Raw genomic sequence first — 19,584 nt, forward strand, 5'->3', positions numbered from 1 at the left:
ATCGAAGGTCTCAGTTTCCCCCAGGTATGAAATGGGGTTAGACACAGTGATCTCTGGGAGCCTGTCTGGGGGGAAAGCAAAGAAATAAAGGGGACAGGAACTCGGGGTAGATCGGGAGCCGGTCCCTCGGGGTTTCCAGCCGCGTGGGCGGGCCCAGCGCCCCGAGGCCCAGCTTTCGCAGGGGAATTCCGGGCGGGGTGCGGCGGCGGGGCGGGGCCGGGGGCGGGGCCGGCCGCCGCCTATAAGAGGGGCCGCGCGCCCGGCCGGACCACTAGCCTGCGCGCCCTCTGCGGACCGCCGTGCCATGGCCTCCGCCCGCCTGCTCGCGCTGCTACTGCTCCTCGTGGGCGTCCCCGCCGCTGCCCCCGAGTCGGTAGGTGCTTGGGGATCCCCGGAGGGCGGCCTGGTGCCTCCTTTGTTCCTGGGGGCCTGGGCTAGGGGGGCCTCAGGGGTCTGCACCGCCCCCAACTAGACGCCGAGGCCGGGGAAACTTTGCTGGAAAACTTGGCTCCCGGGTCACAGGGAGGCTCCGGGCCGGGGTGGCTCCCGCGCGCGAACGTGCGCCCCAGCCTGTTGCTCTTCCCGCCTCCCCTGGCCTCGGCCCCGCCGCGCGCTCCAGGCTCGGACGTGACTAAGCCGGTGTCACCTCTTCTCTCCCCCACACTCTCGCTCTCCCCTGGTGATCTTGGGGCCCTGGATCCCCCTGCACGCCCTCCGTAAGCGCCCAGAGCGGCGGCTCTAGAATCCGATAGGGCCTGGGCACGAGGGGCAGCGTACTCGGAAGGGGGAAGGAGGAGGGTTGTGCGGAACCTTGTTTCACACACCGGGGAATGAAGGACTGAACCCTGACCTCAGGTCTGGCCCCAACCCCGCCACTGGGCTTGTAACTTTGGGTAAAGCCCTGCCCCTTCTGAGTCTCAGTTTCCCCATCTGTACAACGGCAGGAGGGAGCCCGGCAGGAGATGGCCAGTGCCTCTGTAGGGCCCCTCCAAAGTTGGGGCTCTGATCTTCCAAGGGCAGACGGGAAGGATGGTTTGGGGTCAGCACTTCACCAAGAGTTGAGCCTCTGCTTTCTTCGAGAATGCTGTGTATTTCTGCTGAACTGCAGAAGGGAAGTTGGAGTACCCACCTTGAGTAGGGTGAAGGGGGATGGGGGACAGAGGGCCTCAGTGAGCCCAGAGAAGCTCTCCTTCTCACTGCTCTCTGGTCCCTGTCCTAGTTTACAAAGTCCTGGGCCACCAGAACCTCCATTCATCCCCTGCCACCAGTGTGGGGGAGGAGGATGGCAATCTCATCTGGGAAGTTGGGGGAGCAGGAATTGCTCGGAGGGTCTGTCCTCCAAGAACCCCATTTTTTGCCCCCTTGATTCCCTTAATTAAGCCCCCCCTTTTTAGAAGCAGCAAGTCTGTGGAGTTTAATCATTGCAGATTTTTTTATGGGGCTCCTGTTTCTCTGGGCTTGGGCGGGGGAAGTCTTTTCTGCCTGGCAGGCTTCTTTTGGGGAATCCGTGAGATCCTGATGATAACCCACCAGCACGATTGCAGGCATTCAGTGATGATAGGAAACATTTAGTGCTTATGGTGTGCCTTATGATGTTCTAATAGCTTTCTAATGGCTGTTCCAATGTCCTATCAACTTGCTTAATTCTGACAACAACCCTGCTGTTTACTGTTCTTAAATTGGTCCTGAGGCTGAGGAGGTTAGCTAACTTACCCAAGGTCACACAGCTAATCAGGGGCTGAGTCATTCAAATTTAGGCAGCCAGGTGTCCAAGTTCCTGCTCTTATGATAAGCTGCAGTGTGATGCTTTCTGAGTGGTGGCCCTGAATCTGTTGAGATTTGGGGCTGGCCGGCCTCAACGAATTCTGAGGTGGAAGGAAACAGGAGACCAGAGTGAGGTGATGACTTCCCCAAACTAAGGGCAGCCAGACCAAAAGGTTAGTGTCTGAGCCAAGACTCCAACCTACACCTGCTGCTCCCTGGTACAGTGCTCTAAATTAGGCCCTGAAAGATGTGTTGAGTCCAGCAACTGGGGAGACCTCCAGAGGAATGCCATGTTGGGTCCTGTTGGCCTGGACAGTGTGGGGAAAAAAGAAAGACCCAGGAGGTCGTGAGGTCACTGCATGGGCAGTCACATGGCAGTTTCAGTTCAGAGGCTGCTGAGTCTGCAGGTGCTTCAGGGTGAGGAGCAGACAGCTGTGTCCTGGGGGCAGTCAGAAGGATATGGTTTGGGGGAGGACAGCTGTGTCAGCCCTCGCACGGTGACCCATCAGCTGGGGGAGAAGTAGGCCCTGAGCAGCTGCTTCCTGAGAGAGGTATCTGGCTCTCATCCTGACCTCAACACTCCCCTTCCTGGTGAATGTCAGGGACATTCCACCTCTAATTGGGTCACAGGGCTTCCCCTTTTGCCTCCGCCACCCCCTTCCTTCCAAGATTGTGGCCGGAAAAATCAGACCTAGTCATAGTTGGATAGATGTAATGGAGGCCCGCCTTTTTCTTTTTGCAGGTGGAGAAAACAGGCCCTGGGAGAAGGGATTTGCTAGCTGCAGTTATGATTTGTTGAGTTTTCCACATGCTAGGTCTGGGGCATTTTATCCTCACAAAAAAACCCAGCATCTCGGGATTATATTATGCCCACTTTACAGATGAGGGAACTGAGGTCCATCTCCAATAGTGCTGTTGAGGCCCCTCTCCAAGTTTAGGTTTAAGCCAAAGGCCTGCCCTCCCCTTGGGTGATACCCTACCCCCACCCTAAGGGCTTGGTGCCACAAGTTTTGGGAAGGGAACCCAGACTGTGCAGACAGCCTCTTCCCTGGCTGTGGGACTTGCCATCCCAAACCAGTTCTTCCTGTCCAGCTGGGAGCATTCCCCTGAACTGCCTTCCTGCCACTCCTTCCCTAGCCAATTAAAGGCAGCCCTGTTTGGGGAGCTGGACCCCTCCAGAGGGGTTGCTGCCCAGAGGCACAGCCTTCTGATGTGGCACCAGGCCCAGTGGGTTCTGGGGAAATGTATTTTAGCTTAGAGATGTTTTCGGTCTCCTTGAAAATTCTCTTCTTGATTGCCCTGAGGTAGGAGTGGGGCAGAAGCCCAGAGGATCTAGGACCCTTGAGTGGTCAGTGAGAGCTCTGTGGAATTCTTAAAAGCCTAGAGAGCTACTAAAGAGCCTATTTTGGGCCATGGTTTAGAGGGTTCTGTGAGCTTGATGTCCCCCATCTGTAAAATGGGGTTTGAAACAAATGATCTTGATTGCCCTTTTCAGCTCAAGTATTCTATTCATATCCATCCCCCCAAATCTACCACACACACCACTCCCACCCACATACACCCAGTGGGGAATTCTGCCCTATTCATCTTCAGCGAAATACTTACCCCTTACTTAGTACGCAGGAAATATTTGCATGAATGAATAAGTTCATGTGTGTAACTTCATTCGAAAGGGTGCATTGAGGTAATTTATCACTAACGTGAATGCCTTCCAGGGAAACCGTGAGGTAGGTTTTATTATCTCCATTTATACAGGAAACTGATGCTCAGAGGAAGGTAGTGGCTTGCCAAGGTCAGAACCAGGTCTCTGATAATACAAGGTGTCTGGTTTGAACCTCCTCTGAGAACATTCCAGATGAGAAATTCCGGCTGGCTTTGAAGGAAGATACCTTGGGTTCTACTTCCTGAATTGGAAGCACGTATGCCCTATCTCTGGGTCTCAGTGTCCCCAACTCTATAGTAAGGAGGTAGGACCAAAACCCTCCCAAGGGTCCTCCCTGCCCTGAAAACACACTGATGGGGGGAGGGGAGCTTTCTTGGCTCCCTTGGTAAAGAACCTAAGAGGAGAAGAGCTGGGGGGTGGAGACATTCAGCTCCTGCCATCCCCAGCTCCTGGAAACAGAAGGCTTTTGCAAGGACTTGGAGTGCAGGGCCGCCCTGAATGAGGAGCTGGGAGAGCCAGGCTGGGCTCCCCGCCCCAGTTCCTTCTTGGGAGGAATTGGCTGCTAGTTGTTCTCAGCCTCCTGGACTGGTGGGTGTGATTTCCAAATGACCATTTAAAATTGGGGGAAGGGGCTGGACTGGGCCTGTGAGTCATTGGAGGAGAGCGGTGGCTGGCCTGAGTTACCCATTTCCTTTCAGCCTCTTGGCTAGTAGGATGGCTCTGATGAGGGTGTTGGAATGGGTTCCAGAGTTTTACCTTGTCCCCTGAGAGCCTATTAAAGATAGTCAGCGTCTCAATGTCCAGGGCCTTTGAGGGGATGCCCAGGAAATGTTAATACCAGGCCTCAGACCTTCCCAGTGCCCCGTCCGTGTGGACTTTGACAGGGTGTGAATTCAGCCAGTTGTTTGTTTCCCTTGAAGCAGAACTGAAGCTGCCACTGCTCTGAGCTCCTAGAGCAGAGCTGGTATATAGTCCAGATGGGGTTGGACCCCAGGAGTCTCTGACTTGTCTGATGTCCTCCTCTCCCCTTACTTCCTGGGACTGGCAGGAGGGCACTGGAACAGTGGCTTGGGGTTAGGCAGACCTAACTTCAGAGGTGTGAAGGCCACCTCTTCCTAGCTACATGGCTTTGGACATGTCACCCAGTCTCCCCAGCCTCTGCTTCCTGGTGGGTAAGAAGATCAGGGTTTTGGTGGGGCTGGTAGGAGGGGACAAGGCTGCAGTGAGTGCTTGGTAGGGAGGCCGCATTCTGTGTGACAGACATGTCAGCCATGCCAGGTGGCCCTGTGCCTTTGAGGATTCTACTCCCTGCCGCCCCCCCCATGGCCCCTGGAACACTTTCTTCCCTCCCACTCCCCAACAGCTGCAGGGTGGTAAGGGAGGAGTCGAGGGTGGGGCTGATGGAGTTCAAATCTCCTGTTTGTTTGTTTTAGAAGTGGGCTGTTTGCTAATTATCAGATGGGTTCATATTTAAACAAGAACCAGTTCTCAGCGGCCCCACCCCTCCCGCCAGGATTTGTAGGAACCCTTTGCGGAGCAGTTTGCAGCCTGCTGGGTGATGGCAGGGTTTGCTAAGGGTATGGGACCACCTAGACACTGTCCAGAAGGGGGTCACCCTTCCTGAGCTGGAGGGGCAGAGTTTCTAGTCCTACGGAGGCCGAGTGAATTGCAAGCTGTGCTCTGGGCTAGGAGAGGGGGTGTGGTAGTGGGCAGGAAGGTACAGTGTCTGAAAAGCCAGTTTTCATACACTTTCAGTGCACAGTGCCTAGAGAGGGAGGTGAAGGCCCGTGTCAACGGTTGGGGCCTGATTTAACTCCAGAAGGACTAGAAACCTGGCTTCTTGAGCTGGTTTGTTATTAACTCACTAGTGACCTTCAGGCGTGTTCCTGCACCTGGCCAGGCCCTTTGGCCCTGTCTGCTGGAGGCAGGGTGACTGGAAGTGGGTGCATTTCACAGCCACAAAAACCTGAGTCACCATCCCAGCTCTGCTGCTCACCCCGGGACATGCAGTTAGTTAATAAGTCACTTCACCGATGTGTCCTCTACAAAACACCTGTGTCACTCAACTTGTAAAGTGTTTGGCAAACTTGTAAAGTGTTGGCTTGATCTGGGTTTATCATTAGCGGCTAGACCAGGGTTCTTAACCTGGCTGGATGTTGGCTTCAGGGAGATGGTATCTGTGTGCACACTGAAAAATGTAGATTGATGGTTACAGTTCTCAGGGTTCAAAACTTTTTATCCTTACCGGAGAGCTCCAGGAGTCCCCAGGAGATGACTCTGTGATTTGAACACTTCTTCCCAGCTTTGGCCTTCTGCAGTCCCCTGCCCAGTCTATCCCTGCTACTTTTCACCACCTCTGTGCCCCTGGTTACTCACCACCCCCACCCTCTGGCCAGTCCCTCCTACTCAGCACACCCCCCCCCTCCTTATTCTGCCTCTCTCCTCCCCCACCCTGCAGGCCCAGAACTCTGCTGCCCCAGTTTTCTCTGGCACAGTAGAGGAGGCTGGTAGTCAGGTGACACCTGGGGTAATGGAAAGGGGAGGCAGGGAGAGGCTGGTATGTGTGGAAACAGTGACTTGGTGGAGCCGCCGGTTGCAGCCAGGCCTGTGGGACTGGCTGTACCACTGGAACCTCAGGGCGTGGGGGCAGGGATGACCCATGGCCGGTCACAGGCAGTGGGGACACTCCTTGCCCGGGGTAGGGGGGCGGGGTAGGGACTGGCTGGGAAACGTGTGTGGGACAGACCCACTAGGTCTGGAGCAGTGGCTTCTCCGAGTGGGGGGCGGGGGGTGCACAGCAGGGAGTCTGGGAAGGGGCAGGAAGCCAGCACCTAGTGCTGATCTAATCAGCCTAGACTAGAGGCTATCGACTCTGCTCCTGAGAACACGGGAGGCTTGTTTATGTCCCCGCCCGCAGATCCAGCAGGGACTTCGGATCTGCTGCCTAGATTACAAGCCCCAGCTTCAATGCACCTCTGTCTCTGCAGCCCTCAGGGAGCCAGCCCCCTCCCGCCTGTCTCCAGCGGTAATCGGAGCAGTGCCCGGCTTGGTTACCAGGCCTCGAGACAGAGGGAGGCTTGTCTGTTCCAGAACCGTCTTTTACAGGTGGGGAAACTGAGGCCCAGGGAGGGAATCTCCCAAGATCCACAAAGGAGTTAGTGGCAAGGGTGCTGCATCAGCTGCCGTCAGGGGGATGTCCAGAGCTGCAGAAGCTCCCACCTCTGCCCCCATTCCTAGCTGCACCCCAGGATCCTGGAGCCCTCGCTGTGGAATGGGCTGCCCTGGGGGGGTTGGTGAAAAGTTGGCTGCTGGCTGTGCCAGGCCTGGCTTGTCTCCTGTGTGATTGTGTTCAGAGTAACCTGACCTTGGAGTGGGCAGAGCTGACATTCGAACCCCCACCCTAGCCCCACCCCTACTCCTAGACCTGGCTTAACCCTTCAGTTACCAGAGTGCCAGGCTGTGGATTGGTGTGTAGTTTCTTATTGCCTTCTGGATATTTTTTTTCATCCTCAGGGCAGGTCAGGAAATACTCTGGGATCCCCAAGTAGAATGTCAGGCATCTCTGGTCACTGCCATTTACTCCTTTTGGAAAAATACAACCCAGTTTCCTCTGCCTCTATCTTCTTACGACAGGTGCTCCAAGTTGTGTGACCTTGAGCAGGCCTCTGCCCATCTCTGGGTCCTTTGCAGTCTCCAGGGACCTGATTGGTTGTTGAAAAGTCTCTGGTCTCAGAAGCAAAATGAATACTCATTACAGGGTTATGTCCCTTCATGATTTGCAAACCCCCCCACCCCTGCCCCACCATCCACTGACCACCTTTCTAGCAATGGAACTGCTTCTATAGCTTTTTCCAGGTCTCTCTGACCCTTTGACCACTAATCCCTTTAGCCAGAAGGAAGGCAGGTGGGGATTAATAATAGCTACTACTCAATGAGCACCTGCTGTGTACTGGGCCATATGCTGGGTCCCTTGCACACACTAATGCATTTCACTTAATCATCATCGTCCTGCAGGGTGCTCCTAGCCCTGGTTACCAAAAGAGAAAACTAAGGGTTCAGGGTTCAGTATACCCCAAGGTTCCTGGAGTTAGGAAGTGGCCATGGCCAGACTGTGCTTTGCTTGTGGGTAACCACTCTTCTGGTGGGGATCCTTTGTTTCTGGCGAGGTGTAGAGCTCTGATTGTGGCTCCTGGGTTTGCTCACCCTGGGGGATGTCTGGCCCTTCAAAAAGGCAGGGTGGGGGAAAGCAGTGACTAACCAACGGCCCCTTCTGGGGATCTCCTGTCCGGATAACAGGTGGCTTCAGTAGTTGGGAGTCCAGTGTCCTTGCCACTCCCTGTTGAATTTGGCTTGCCCAGTTGTCCTTCTGGTCTCACCTCCTGAAAGAAGGGTCAAATGTGTCCCTGATCCTGCCTCTGCTGGGGAGGACCCTGGGGGCAGGAGGTGGGTGTGGGGGGCTCTCCTCCCTCTTTTCCTCCCACCAGCTCTTGGTTAACCAGGCCTTGACCCTGAACTCCCTGGTGCCCCAGCCAAGTTTTTGTTCTTTTGTTGAATATCACTTTCACCTTTGTTTGCTCCTTGGTGGAGCCTGGCCTGGCACTGTGGGGTTGGGGTGGAGAGGTGACTCGGGGGTGGCAGTGAGAAGTCTGGTTGTAGCTGAGGCGTGGTCTTGAGAAAGATCTAGGTTCAAATCTCAGCTCTGTTGCTTTCTAGTTGTGTGACTTCGGATAAATGACTCCCCCGCACCTCAATTTCCTGCAAACATGTTACAAGACTCGTGCCAGTAAAATGAGTTCATAGGGAAGAGCACCGCGTGGTGCCTGGCACGTCGTGGATACTTGAGCTAGTCACCCCAGCCCCTGTGCTTTTCCCTGGTGACGGAAGCTGTAGGACTTTGGGGTGGGGTTGGCGACCTTTTCCTAGCTTCTTTTCATGCTTATAGCATAAGGACTGGAGTGACAGCTGCAGCCTGTGGGTTTGCTGAGACCCTTACTTTTGCAGCCCAAACCCTTGAAGCAGGGAGGGAGGACAACTCCAGCCTGGAGCCAGAAGACCTAGCTTCTAAGTCCAGCCCTGCTGCCAACAGTTTGGGTGACCTTGGCAAAGCCCCTTGTCTTTTAATTTGTTTGCTGGGTTATAAAATGAGACCATTGGGCTCAGTGGCCTCAGATACTTTCTACTGGCAGGTGTTAGTTCCTTTAGAACAAAACAGCACCTGCCCCCTCTTCGGGGGATAATCTGGGGAGGCGTCCAGCATCTCAGTCCCCAGGCACTCATCCCAGGTGTCCACCAGCCCTGGGGTAGACAGGGTCTGTGAGACCCAGGCCCACTGCCTTATTCTGCTGGTGATTTCTGTTGTGCTCTGGGAGAAGGGAGGCCTGAGGGCCCAGAGAGGGTGCCTGTGCGTGCACACACACGTGAACACACATTCCCCCGGCAGGGATGGGGTGAGTGGAGAACAGGTGGGGTAAGCTCGGCTGGGATCAGGGTGGGGTCCCTCTCTGGTCAGGGCTGGGCTTGGCTACTGGGTGGCCTGGTGGCTTCTTCAAAGCCACCCTGACTGAATGGGCCTTGTCTGCAAAGTGGGTGAGGCAAGGGAGGGCTGTTGGCATTCCCTCCCCTCTGCCCCTCTGCACATGAAGGGATGGTTGCCCACAGTCTCATGGAGCTTGGTTCTCTCTTGCTGGCCTCGTCTTAAAGGGTTCCCACTGGGGAATTTCTCTCTTGTCAGGAGTCAGGGGCAGAGAAGATGCTTCTGGAGTTGAAGGTTTTGTTTTCTTGTGTCCTTCCCTGAGCATGCCCCCTGCCCCCCAGGCCTCGTGACTTGTGACTTGCTGGAGAAGGAACCGTTGGCTCCTCTAATGCAGTCTTGAGCCCTGGAATAGGTATCTGACAGGGTCTGATGCCTCCTGTGCCCCTGGTGCAACCTTAGACAAGTGTATCCTCTCCTCTCCAGGAACCTGGTATAAAAAGGAAGGGTGAGGGCTGAACTGGGAGCGAATCTGGGTTTCAGTGCTGACGGGGCCTGCCTCCTCTCTTAGCCTTCCTTTAGCTACTGTGAAACTGAAGTGGTAACTCTGAGCCAGGCAGCATGCTAATCCCAGGAGTTGTTTTGAAGCACCCCTTAGCACTTTCACACACCCAAAGAAAGGCAAGATGTAGAAACAACATTCTGTGACTCCTGGGGACCAGGGGTGGGGAAGGTCTCTGCCTGAAGCCACCCAGTGCTGGGACCCCAGCCCCTGACTTGAGGACTTGGAGCTCAGACTCCCACAGCCTGTCTGGTCTCCAGGCTTGGTTGACCACTGGCTGAAGTACCTTCTTTCTCTCCTGGGCTGGGTTTGACCTCCACGCAGCAGGGCTCCCTCCTAGCTTGGGTGGTCAGGCACTCTATGGATGCGTATATTCATGCAGGTGTTCTTGTGTGTGTGGTTAAAAGCTCAGGTGACCCATGCCTGGGTTCTGGTCCAGTATGGCCACTTTTTACCAATGTGACCTTGGGCAAAAATCTATCAGGAGGACCTACTTTAGGCTAAGTGCTTAGGAGGTCCTGCTCTCAGAATCTGGGCCTGGGGGAATTTGCTTTGCGGCAGGGACCTCGCCCTAGGGACAGTTTCGTAACCACCTCGGAGTCCTCCCGGAGGAGCTGCCAAACTAAAGCCACAGGCACGGGGCTGTGGGGCTGCGTGTGGGGGCTGGGCTGGAGTTCCAGCACTAGTAGCTCAGCAGCTCCTGATTCCCGAGTCATGAAGTCATCCCGACCAGGACTTAACCCCTTCTGGCTCCCCACCCCCGTGTGTGCCAAGTATTCAGCGAAGATTCTCCCATCCGGTGGAAGAGGGCTGCGTGCCCGCTGCCTTCCCCCTGGTCTGACCCTGCTCCTTTCCAGGAATCCACCACATGCCCTCACGGTGGGTGGAAGAGGACATGACAGTCAGGTTCTGCCCGCCTCTCCCCAGAAGCCCCCAGAGGAAGTACAGGAGGAGCCCAGGCCTCGCCTGCAATGGTTACCTTGTCCTGGGAACAGATATTCCTTCTCGGGCTCCCCTGAGTCACTGGCAGTCTCCCTCAGGTGAAGGACAGCCTGGGGCAGTCAAAGAGAGACCTGACCTGACTTCTTCTCTCCATTCTGAGCTGTGCAGCTAACTCAGCCACGTGACCTTGGGCAAGTCACTGCCCTGTTCAGCATTCGAATTCTGTCCAATTCTGTGAGATGGAAGGGACAGGACCTCCCTGGCTTCCGTGGTTCTGAGCAGAGCCCCAGTCTCCTACAGGCAGGGGCTTTGGGAAAGAAGAAGAGAATGTTTTGAGGAGGGGTGTGTATGGAACTTCATGAAACCCAATCTCTTTTGGCAAAAGTAGGGACTTTAATATTTGAGTTAATTAGCAAAAAAAAAACCCCAAAAACAACAAAAAAAAAAACTTTGCCCAGGACTGCTGTTCTGTGGGAACAGCTCTGTCGCCCCAGAGCTAAGGAGAACGGCAGTAAGAATTCAGAATGCTTCCTACCCTTGTGAGCTCTAGGAGATGGGAACAGAGAGAGTAGCTGACGTACTTGTAGGACCCTGGGAAAGTCTTTGCCTCCCTGGACCTTGATACTTTCCTTTGGAAAGCTTCTCAGTGGAAGTAGGCTTAAGATTCTGCTGTGATGTCCTAGACTGGGTGTCCGTGGGTAGGGGCCAAGGACAGTTGTGGGTGATGGAGTGGATGGTGCCCCACTCTGTGCTGGTACAGAACAGATCCTGTGCTTACAAAGCTGGATATGAGAGTGTGTTTGTGTATTTGTGAGTCACTAGGTCTGTGCAGCACCTGGACTGAGGCCTCCCTGAGGTGTGGGTGAGCCAGCCCTGTCTGTCCCAGCCCAGTCTGACTCAGCTGGGAAAGGTGTCCTGGACTGGGAAAGACCAGGGCCTCCCTGCCGCAGGCGAATCAGTGGTGACAGTGTCTGCGCCCTAGAACCCTAGACTGTCCTACCCTCCAGCCTGTGTGGCTCCTGCAGTCAGGCAGCCTGATGCGGAAGCCTCCTTCTTCCACCCGCTACTTGTGTCAGAGGGAAACGCCCAGTTTCCTTGGTTGTAAAATGAGGTTAAAGACATGCCTTTGGAGTTAGTAAGAACAGGGGCTGGCACGTAGTAATTGCTTATAGTAAATAGTACCTAGTGATGTTTAATGTGCTGATTATTACCAACTTTATTATTTTTATTAGCCCGGGATGGGAAAGAGATTTGCCTAAGGTCACACAGCAAGTTAGGGGGCCAGGAGGAGAGCAGGACCCAGGTCTCCAGGTTCTGGCCTGCTTACTTTCCAGCACCCCAGGTTACCTTACCGAATGCCCACTTCATTGCCTCTTGGGGCTCAGGGGCTGTTGTCAAGCGCCAGGGGGGCTACTGATGTGTCTTCAGAAGTGGCTGGCGTAACTCCTTTTTTCACTCTAGATCCGAGAGACGGAAGTCATCGACCCCCAAGACCTCCTAGAAGGCCAATACTTTTCTGGAGCCCTCCCAGATGATGAGGATGTCGGGGGGCCCGGGCAGGAGCCCGATGACTTTGAGCTGTCTGGCTCTGGAGATCTGGGTATGGAGGGTGTGGTGGGCAGGCTTGAGGTCATGGGGCTGGAGGGAAAGTGGCCTCACAGACCATAGCGGGGTGAGCATGTCTTGAGACTTGGATTTGTATGGGGGTTTTCCAGCAGAGCTCCTCCCCTCTCAAAGGGGAAACAAAAGTAACTATCAAGCCTTTCCACCCCTTGGCAACCCTCCTTGGGCGGGTTATTTGTTGCTTTGAGTTCATTTGTAGCTGTAGGTTTTCTGAGCACCAGCCTGGACCTGTCTGCCTGTGGCTGGGGGCCTGGTGGGGGTGGGGCTGGAAAGAACTGATAGTGTTTTCTTCTTGTGAAAAGGAGAAGGGCCAGCTCCAAAGCCTGGGAGCGTGTGTGGGCAGAAGTATGGGTGGAGAACAAGTCCCTGCTTCAGAGGGGGATGGGAGTGTGTGAAGGGGCCCAGGCCTCTGGGGGCTGGACCAGGGGCCAGGCCAGTTCATGGTCTTCAGTGACTCCTATGTGCAGGATGGTGTGACTCTGAAGTTTGAGCTTTGGAGTCCCATAGTCTTGAGTTCAAACTGCCTCTCAGTGACCTGAGACTTGGTTTCCGAATCTGTAAAATAGTGAATCAGTGAGTTGGGGATTGGACTCTTGGCACATGCTAAACACTCAGTAAATATTTTAATGTTGCGATTTCTAACATTTAATGTTACAATCTAGAGTAGGCTCAAAGGAATCCCTTGGGGCTCTTGTTCAAATGCAGACTCTGATTCTATGAGCCCTGAAATTCTGCGTTTCTAACCAGCTCTTGGTCCCTGATCCAGACATTCCAGAGCAAGGGTTTGGAGCTGACAGAGCATCTGCTCAGCTACCTGCCTGGCATCCTTGTGAAAGAACCGGGGAGTAAGGTCTTGAGAGCCCCATTTTACAGATGAGGTGACTGAGGCTGGGGTGGGAATGGTCACTTACTGTACACTGAGCATTTGAGGGCTGCTTGTAAGGTAGGACTCCCACCAGCCATGGCTGAAGAAGGGGGAGGTATTTTAAGGACAAATGTTCACACAGCTTTTCTGACTTTACAGATGACTCAGAGGACCCCCAGATCTTCCCGGAAGTAATCCAACCCTTGGTGAGTAGTTAACATGCTTTTGCCTCTCCATTTGCTCCACTGTGACACCTGTTGAGAGGAGCCCATAAGTGAGGGTCTGACCTCACTCTGCAAGAAAGCTTGTATTGGTGGCCCTGGCTCCTTAGGGACAGGCACGACTGTGGGTAGGCCATCCTTCCTACAGGGATAATCACTGTCAACACTTAGATGTGTTTCCAGCACCTTTTCTGTGCATTTCTAGGTATTTCCCAGCATTAATATCAAATAATATATATAGTCTTGTGTGCTGCACTTTTCACTTAAAGTGGGCACGAGTTTGCTTCCTCACATAATTAAGTGTTCTTTTTCATTTTTATAGGCTGCATAATCATCGTTCATTATTTTCCCCTTATTGATGGAAAAGTTGTTTATGATTTTTTGATACTCTAAAATTATACCACCACAGCAAGCATCTTTCACTCAAATCTCTGATTAGCTCCTTGGGATAGAGTCCCAGAGGCAAAGCTGCTGCCTTAAAGGGCAAGCACTTTCTATAGTTTTGCCCAACCGCCCTCCAGGGTGGTGATTCTAGAATCCCCCACTGACCAGCAGTGAGCGGTAACACCTGCTTCCCTGTACCCTCGGTCACATTCATTCCTCTTTTGGGACAGATCCACTAGAAAGGTTGAGGGTAAGCCTTTGATGGCATAATTGTTGAGAGATTGGTGCTGAATTCAGCTCCAGGACCACACGGTTCATCCGGCAAGATGGCGGAAGCAGATTCCCTCCCTGGCTGAATGTTCCTGTCCCTGCCCTGGGTCCCTCCCCAAAGCACACTGAGTCTTCATGTCTCCTCCTTCTGCCCCATCCAGGTGCCTCTAGATAACCATATCCCTGAGAGGGCAGGGCCTGGGAGCTGGGTCCCCACCGAAGCCAAGGACCTGGAGGAGAATGAGGTCATCCCCAAGAGGATCTCACCCTTTGAAGGGGACGAGGATGTGTCTAACAAGGTGTCCATGTCCAGTGCCACACAGAGCGGCAACATCTTTGAGAGGACAGAGGTTCTGGCGGGTAAGGTCCTCACGAGATACTTTGAAGGGGAAGAGGACTGGGAGGCAGTGTTGCAGACAGGGATGCCTCGGGCACATTGGGCTTCTTGGTACCCCTTCCTTCTAGCCACAGGGTGCCCTGGAGCCTCAAGGACTACACCGTAGTCGTAAGGGGTGGCTCTGACTGGGTGAGCAGCCCGGTGGAGGAGAATTGCATATCAGAGTCTTTTAAAGAACAGCTAGGAGTCAGTAACTGGCCGTTAAGTCCTTCTGTCTTGTTTTCAAAGCATTTTCGTAATCTGGGATTGGTATCTAGGGAGTTTATTCAAGGTTAACTTCCCTCGAAAGCACAGAGACTCCTTTGGATTGGGCTGGTTTCCCTCCCTCCTGCTCTGTCACTTGACAGCCTCGTGATCTTGGCTGAGAAGCTTTCCAGCCTCAGTTGAGGATGTGAGCCTCCATTTCTTCCTCTGTAAATGGGTACAATGCTACCTCCTCGGGTTGGTGTAATAACTCCATGAAAATGAGAATCTGAAATAATTTGGCAAACCGTAAAGGGCTTTTCTGATTTGTTGCTGTAATCTGTCACTGAGTCTTCATGGGGCTTTAGGAGTGGCTCTTTCAAGCCTGGCTGTGGGGCCTTCAGCTGGGGCAGTGCCTGCTGGCTCTCTCCTTCCCTGGCAGCTTGGGGGGTCTCCAAAGCTGCGGGCAGGGGTGGACTGTCAGAGAGAACTCTCTTTCTGGCCAAATGTTATAGGCCAAGGGCAGGTCTTCATGAAGCAGCCTGTCGAGTGGCTGCCCTGGGCCCAGTCTGGGTTACTCCTGTCTCCGGACAGCCACAGCCAGTTGGGCCAACACCTTCGTGGAGTCTTGAGGTACAGGGAGGAGCCCTGTGTCCTGCCTCCATCCAGGACAGATAAGGGTCTTGCCTACATCTTGCAGATAAGGCTGGCTGGGAATGTAACCCTAGGTGACTTTGGGCCCAGCTCAGCCTTGACCCTGACCTCCTGGGACCCGAGTATTTATTCTTTCTGCTTTTCCTTCGCTACTTTTTGTGTGTGAGGGGGTGGTGGTGCTATCAGAACTAGAGGGGCCCTTAGAGACCTTGTGATCTTCTAAGCTTCAAAATCTTCGGTAAAACCTCCCCCCATCTTTTTTCAACCACAGTTTCACTTTTAGCTGGCATATGTGGGGTTAGCGTAAGGTTTTGCTTTCACCAACAAAGGGTTCTGCTGCTTTTAAAGAAAAGCTTAAAAACCACTGATCTAGGCCAAGCATGTCTTATAACTCGGGGAGACTGAGGCCCAGAGAAAGCAGACCACTTGCTTGGGTCACATAAGCAAGAGACAGAACCAAAGCTAAGTCGTCTCTTAAATCTTGCGGTTGAGAATTAGCCAAGCATAAGATCTTCATGTGAGAAGTTCCGTTGCTGTGTTAGTTGGCATCTGAATGGCACCTGGGAGTTTCTCAAGTGCTTGCCAGGTGCTACCTGCTGCGTGTGCCCCCCTGAATCTCCACGACCCTATCAGACATGTATGGCTGTCTTTACTCTTACAAGTAAGGAAACCGAGGCTCAGAGAAGCCAAATCACTTTCCAAAGTCACAAAACTAGGCATTAGTATTGAAACCTAGGGCCGCAGTCACTTTTGAGACTGCCCTTGAACCTTCTGACCCTGTGGGGTCAAGGTTCCAGCACAGACCAAGGTCCCAGTAGAGGAGCCAGGGGTCATCAGAGGGAAGGGTGATAAAAACAGGAATGGGGTTGATACCTTATTCCATTGTGCTTTTTCTGGTATTTCCTGGGGGCACTTTGTGGCTGTTTTTTCATGAGTTTTAGCTGAGAAGGAACCTTACTGGACTCCCCTGTGCCACTCTGCCCTCATTCTGTGCATAGATTCAGAGTGTGTGCAGGGATGGAAATTTAATCTTCTTAGCCCTAGTAAGACCGAATTAGGGGACTCAGTCTGCCGCAGCAAGGATTCTGTGAGATATCCCTGCCCCCTCAACACACAGGAACGAGCCCTATCAGGCGACCTTGCATGATGCAGAACAGCTGCCCACCTGAGGTTAGCAGCGCGCACCGGCCTGATGCTAGCAGGTGCCCGTAGGCAGTGCTCCTCTCTGAGCTGAACTGTGAGTGTCATTTATTAAGCACTCACTGTTGTGCCAGGCCCAATTCAGGGTGCTAGGGACACGGATCATAAAGCCACAAAGGTTTACAATCCATGAGGACTGAGCATATGCTGTGCATTGTTCTAAGCACTTTGGGTGGATTAATTTATTTAATCCTAGGACAGATGTGTGAGAAAGGTACTTTTATTTCCAGTTTGCAATGAGCGAGATGAAGGCACTTGCCTGATGACATAGCCAGTGCTGAGTAACGGGAGTGGGACCTAGGCCTTAACCACCGAGCTGGAAACACGGGAACGTAAACCACTGTCTGTAACTGTCAGTGACGTAGCAGCCTGGCCGTGTCACCGTGTTAGAGCTGTGTCTGGTAGGACACACCTGTGTGTATAGAGGATGTGCACACCTGTCTGTGGAAGCGGAGGCCTGTGTAGGTGTGCGTACCCAGAGCCAGCTAGACTGCGATGCTCTGAGGCCTGCACTGTCTAGGCTGTTTTTCAGGCCTGCGGGTTTGCTTGCTCCTGGCCCAGCTATTGCTAAGCTGCTGCTGGGGTGTCAAGCTGGTGTTTGGAAGGTGCTGTGGGCTCCAGCAGGCGTGGGTTGGAAGGGTAGCTTTGCCACTCCGGCGCTGTGGTCTTCAGTGACCTGCGATGACCCCCTGTCTTGTTCACGAGGTCACACCTAGCACAAGTGACAGCAGGGGTGAAGATGTCTAGTTGTAAGTGAGCCGACTAGGGGGAAGTGGTAGTGTGCCCGAGGTCCTGACCCGCAGCTCTCCCGTCTCTTCCTCCGCAGCTTTGATCGTGGGCGGCAGCGTGGGCGTCCTGTTTGCTGTTTTCCTGGTCCTGCTGCTGGTATACCGCATGAAGAAGAAGGACGAAGGCACCTACGACCTGGGCAAGAAACCTATCTACAAAAAAGCTCCCACCAACGAGTTCTATGCTTGAAGCAGCCCCCTGGGCACACTGGCTTGGACCTCAGCAGGGAGGGAAGCAGAAGGATTTTGAAGGGTGGACATTAGGGTAGGGGGAGGGCAAACTAATACTGACCTGTCAGCATCTCCAGCTGTGATTATGTTTTAAGCGTCAGAAGAGGCATCATCTTCTGTTCCTGCCTGCCTCTTCTTGATTCTCTGGGCCTCGACTGTCCCGGCAGAAAAATGGGGTTACGGCTGGCCTTGCTGAAGGCGGGTCTGGGATTGGATCATTTCTTAATTTTCCACTTTAGAATGTGGGCCCAGCTTAGAGCCTATATTGAACATGCCTCATCCAGAGCCCCTCTGAAGCTGGAGCTCGGCCCCCAGCGGCCTTCTCCTTCCCTCTTGTGAAAAGGAGCTGGGAGAAGGAACTAGAACCACCTGCACCTTGATGTGTCCGTCAAAGGGCACTTGTGACCACACTACAGGAGTCTGTGGTATACCTTGGGCCATTCTCGGCTCTCTCAAGTGACTTTTGGAAATCAGCCTCTTTTATGAGGGGGAGGGGGTGGGGAGAAGAGCTGAAAGTTACATACTGAAATGGATTTGCAAAGTATTTGTAAATCTACTCTTAGCGGGGTATTTTTTTCTAATGGTTCATTCCTTGGTGCAGAGCCTCTGCCTGGGCAAGAGTGTGCCGATATCAAGATGTTCTCCGCTCTCTTGCACTTTCCACAGTACCTGCTAAGTTTGTATTTAATGGTTTTTTGTTTTTGTTTCTCGGAAATGAGAGAGGAGACGGAGATATGATTTTTATTAATTTTTTGTTTTTTTTTGTTTTTTTTTGTTTTTACTATTTATAGCTTCAGACAGGGCCTCTTTCTCTCTTTCCTCTTTTAAATATCCTCCCCATTTTTTTTTTATACTTAACACTCTCCCGCTCATGACCTTGGCCCTTTCTGAAGCTGCTTCCTCTAAGAAGTGGCTATTGCCGAAACATAGTTTTCTAGCAGATCCCAAAATATAATGTAGGGGATGGTGGGATATTTGTGTCTCTTTTCTTGTAATGTATTATTATTCATGGTTCTAGAAAAATAGATAAATATATTTTTTCAGGAAATAGCATGATATGTCCCATTTGACGTTGGCTGGATGGTTGAGTGAGTGGAGTTTTGTGTGGCTGAGTGGGTTTTTGCCTTTCTCTCGCTCTGTTCGTGGTGCCTTCTCCTGATTGGGCCGGAATAGTTGAGGGTAGACAATTCTACCTTCTTTCTAGCTTCTGCTTTGAGCCCAACTGGTGTTCCTTTGTCTGTCTTCTCCAAATTTAAGAGAACATTGGAGAGCCGTCCTATCCATTATGGTAAGCACTAGCCACGCGTGGCTATTCAAATCAATTAAAATCACATAAAGTTAAAAAATTCATTCCTCATTTACACTAACCACATTTCAAGTGCTCATTTGCCACATGTGGCTCGTGGCTGCTCTGGTGAGCACGCAGGTAGAGCCCGTGTCCACCTGTCGAACCACAGTGCTAGAAAACTGAACTGGTATAACAAGTCCCAGCCCCAGCCTTGCTGGGGTGATCTTTGTCTCCCTGGGCAAAGGGGGCATGGGGGAGGGCTGACTGGCTGCTGGCTTTGGAGCTTATCTGTGATCCTTCCTTCACAAAGAGGAGGCCCGGTGGGTTAGTTAGCCCGTGCAGGCTGCGTCTTCTCCTGACCCCACTGGCTGGGGAGGGGGGAGTCGCCCTTGCCTCCCGCACCCTTCACCACCTCAAGCCAGGGGCCCCAGCTGGCTGGGTCCTCTGGGCTCCCCTCCCCCACCCCTGCCATGCCCTTTCCCTCTGGCTATGTTGGGAGTGAGCACCTCTTCTTGTAGCCACCTCACACTGTTGTCTGTTACTGATTTTTTTCTTTTTGATAAGAAGATAATAAAACCTGGTACTTTCTAGATTGCTTGTCTCTGTCATTTCAAAGTTTGTAAGAAGTCCTTTCTGGGTTCTGTATCCTTTGACCTTCGCGGAGCCGGACCAAATGCCCTTTGGGGCGCCAGACATTGGAGGCAGAGAAGAAGCCAAGAAAGGGCCTGGAGAGGAGGAAAGAAAGAATGTGCCCCTGGCGGCCTGTGGGGCATGTCATGCCTAACTTGGTGTGGCGCTTAGATGGCACCTGGTTAAAAAACACAAGGTGGGGGGCGCCTGGGTGGCTCAGTCGGTTGGGCGGCCGACTTCGGCTCAGGTCACGATCTCGCGGTCCGTGAGTTCGAGCCCCGTGTCGGGCTCTGTGCTGACAGCTCAGAGCCTGGAGCCTGTTTCAGATTCTGTGTCTCCCTCTCTCTGACGCTCCCCGTTCATGCTCTGTCTCTCTCTGTCTCAAAAATGAATAAACGTTAAAAAAAATTTTTAAAAAAATAAATAAAAAAAAACAAAAACAAAAACAA

General features: G+C 53.0%; 1 protein-coding gene across 1 annotated transcript; it reads left to right on the forward strand.

Annotated features, from left to right (window-relative positions):
- The first annotated feature begins 248 nt into the window (after positions 1 to 248).
- On the forward strand, positions 249 to 19,095 carry SDC4 (syndecan 4). The gene is made up of 5 exons (XM_043602276.1): positions 249 to 373; positions 11,863 to 12,001; positions 13,049 to 13,095; positions 13,926 to 14,124; positions 17,025 to 19,095. Exons 1-5 carry the CDS (start codon positions 305 to 307, stop codon positions 17,174 to 17,176), a joined length of 606 nt encoding a protein of 201 aa, XP_043458211.1. The 5' UTR covers positions 249 to 304; the 3' UTR covers positions 17,177 to 19,095.
- The last annotated feature ends 489 nt before the right edge of the window (positions 19,096 to 19,584 follow it).

The sequence above is a fragment of the Prionailurus bengalensis genome, chromosome A3 (assembly GCF_016509475.1).
Source record: "Prionailurus bengalensis isolate Pbe53 chromosome A3, Fcat_Pben_1.1_paternal_pri, whole genome shotgun sequence".
NCBI lineage: Eukaryota > Metazoa > Chordata > Mammalia > Carnivora > Felidae > Prionailurus > Prionailurus bengalensis.

Excerpts from the sequence above, each read along its gene's own strand:
- SDC4 (XM_043602276.1), top strand. The coding sequence starts at position 305 with ATGGCCTCCGCCCGCCTGCTCGCGCTGCTACTGCTCCTCGTGGGCGTC. Across the intron at positions 374-11,862 it reads CCGCCGCTGCCCCCGAGTCG|ATCCGAGAGACGGAAGTCAT; the intron begins GTAGGTGCTTGG and ends TTTTCACTCTAG. Across the intron at positions 12,002-13,048 it reads GTCTGGCTCTGGAGATCTGG|ATGACTCAGAGGACCCCCAG; the intron begins GTATGGAGGGTG and ends CTGACTTTACAG.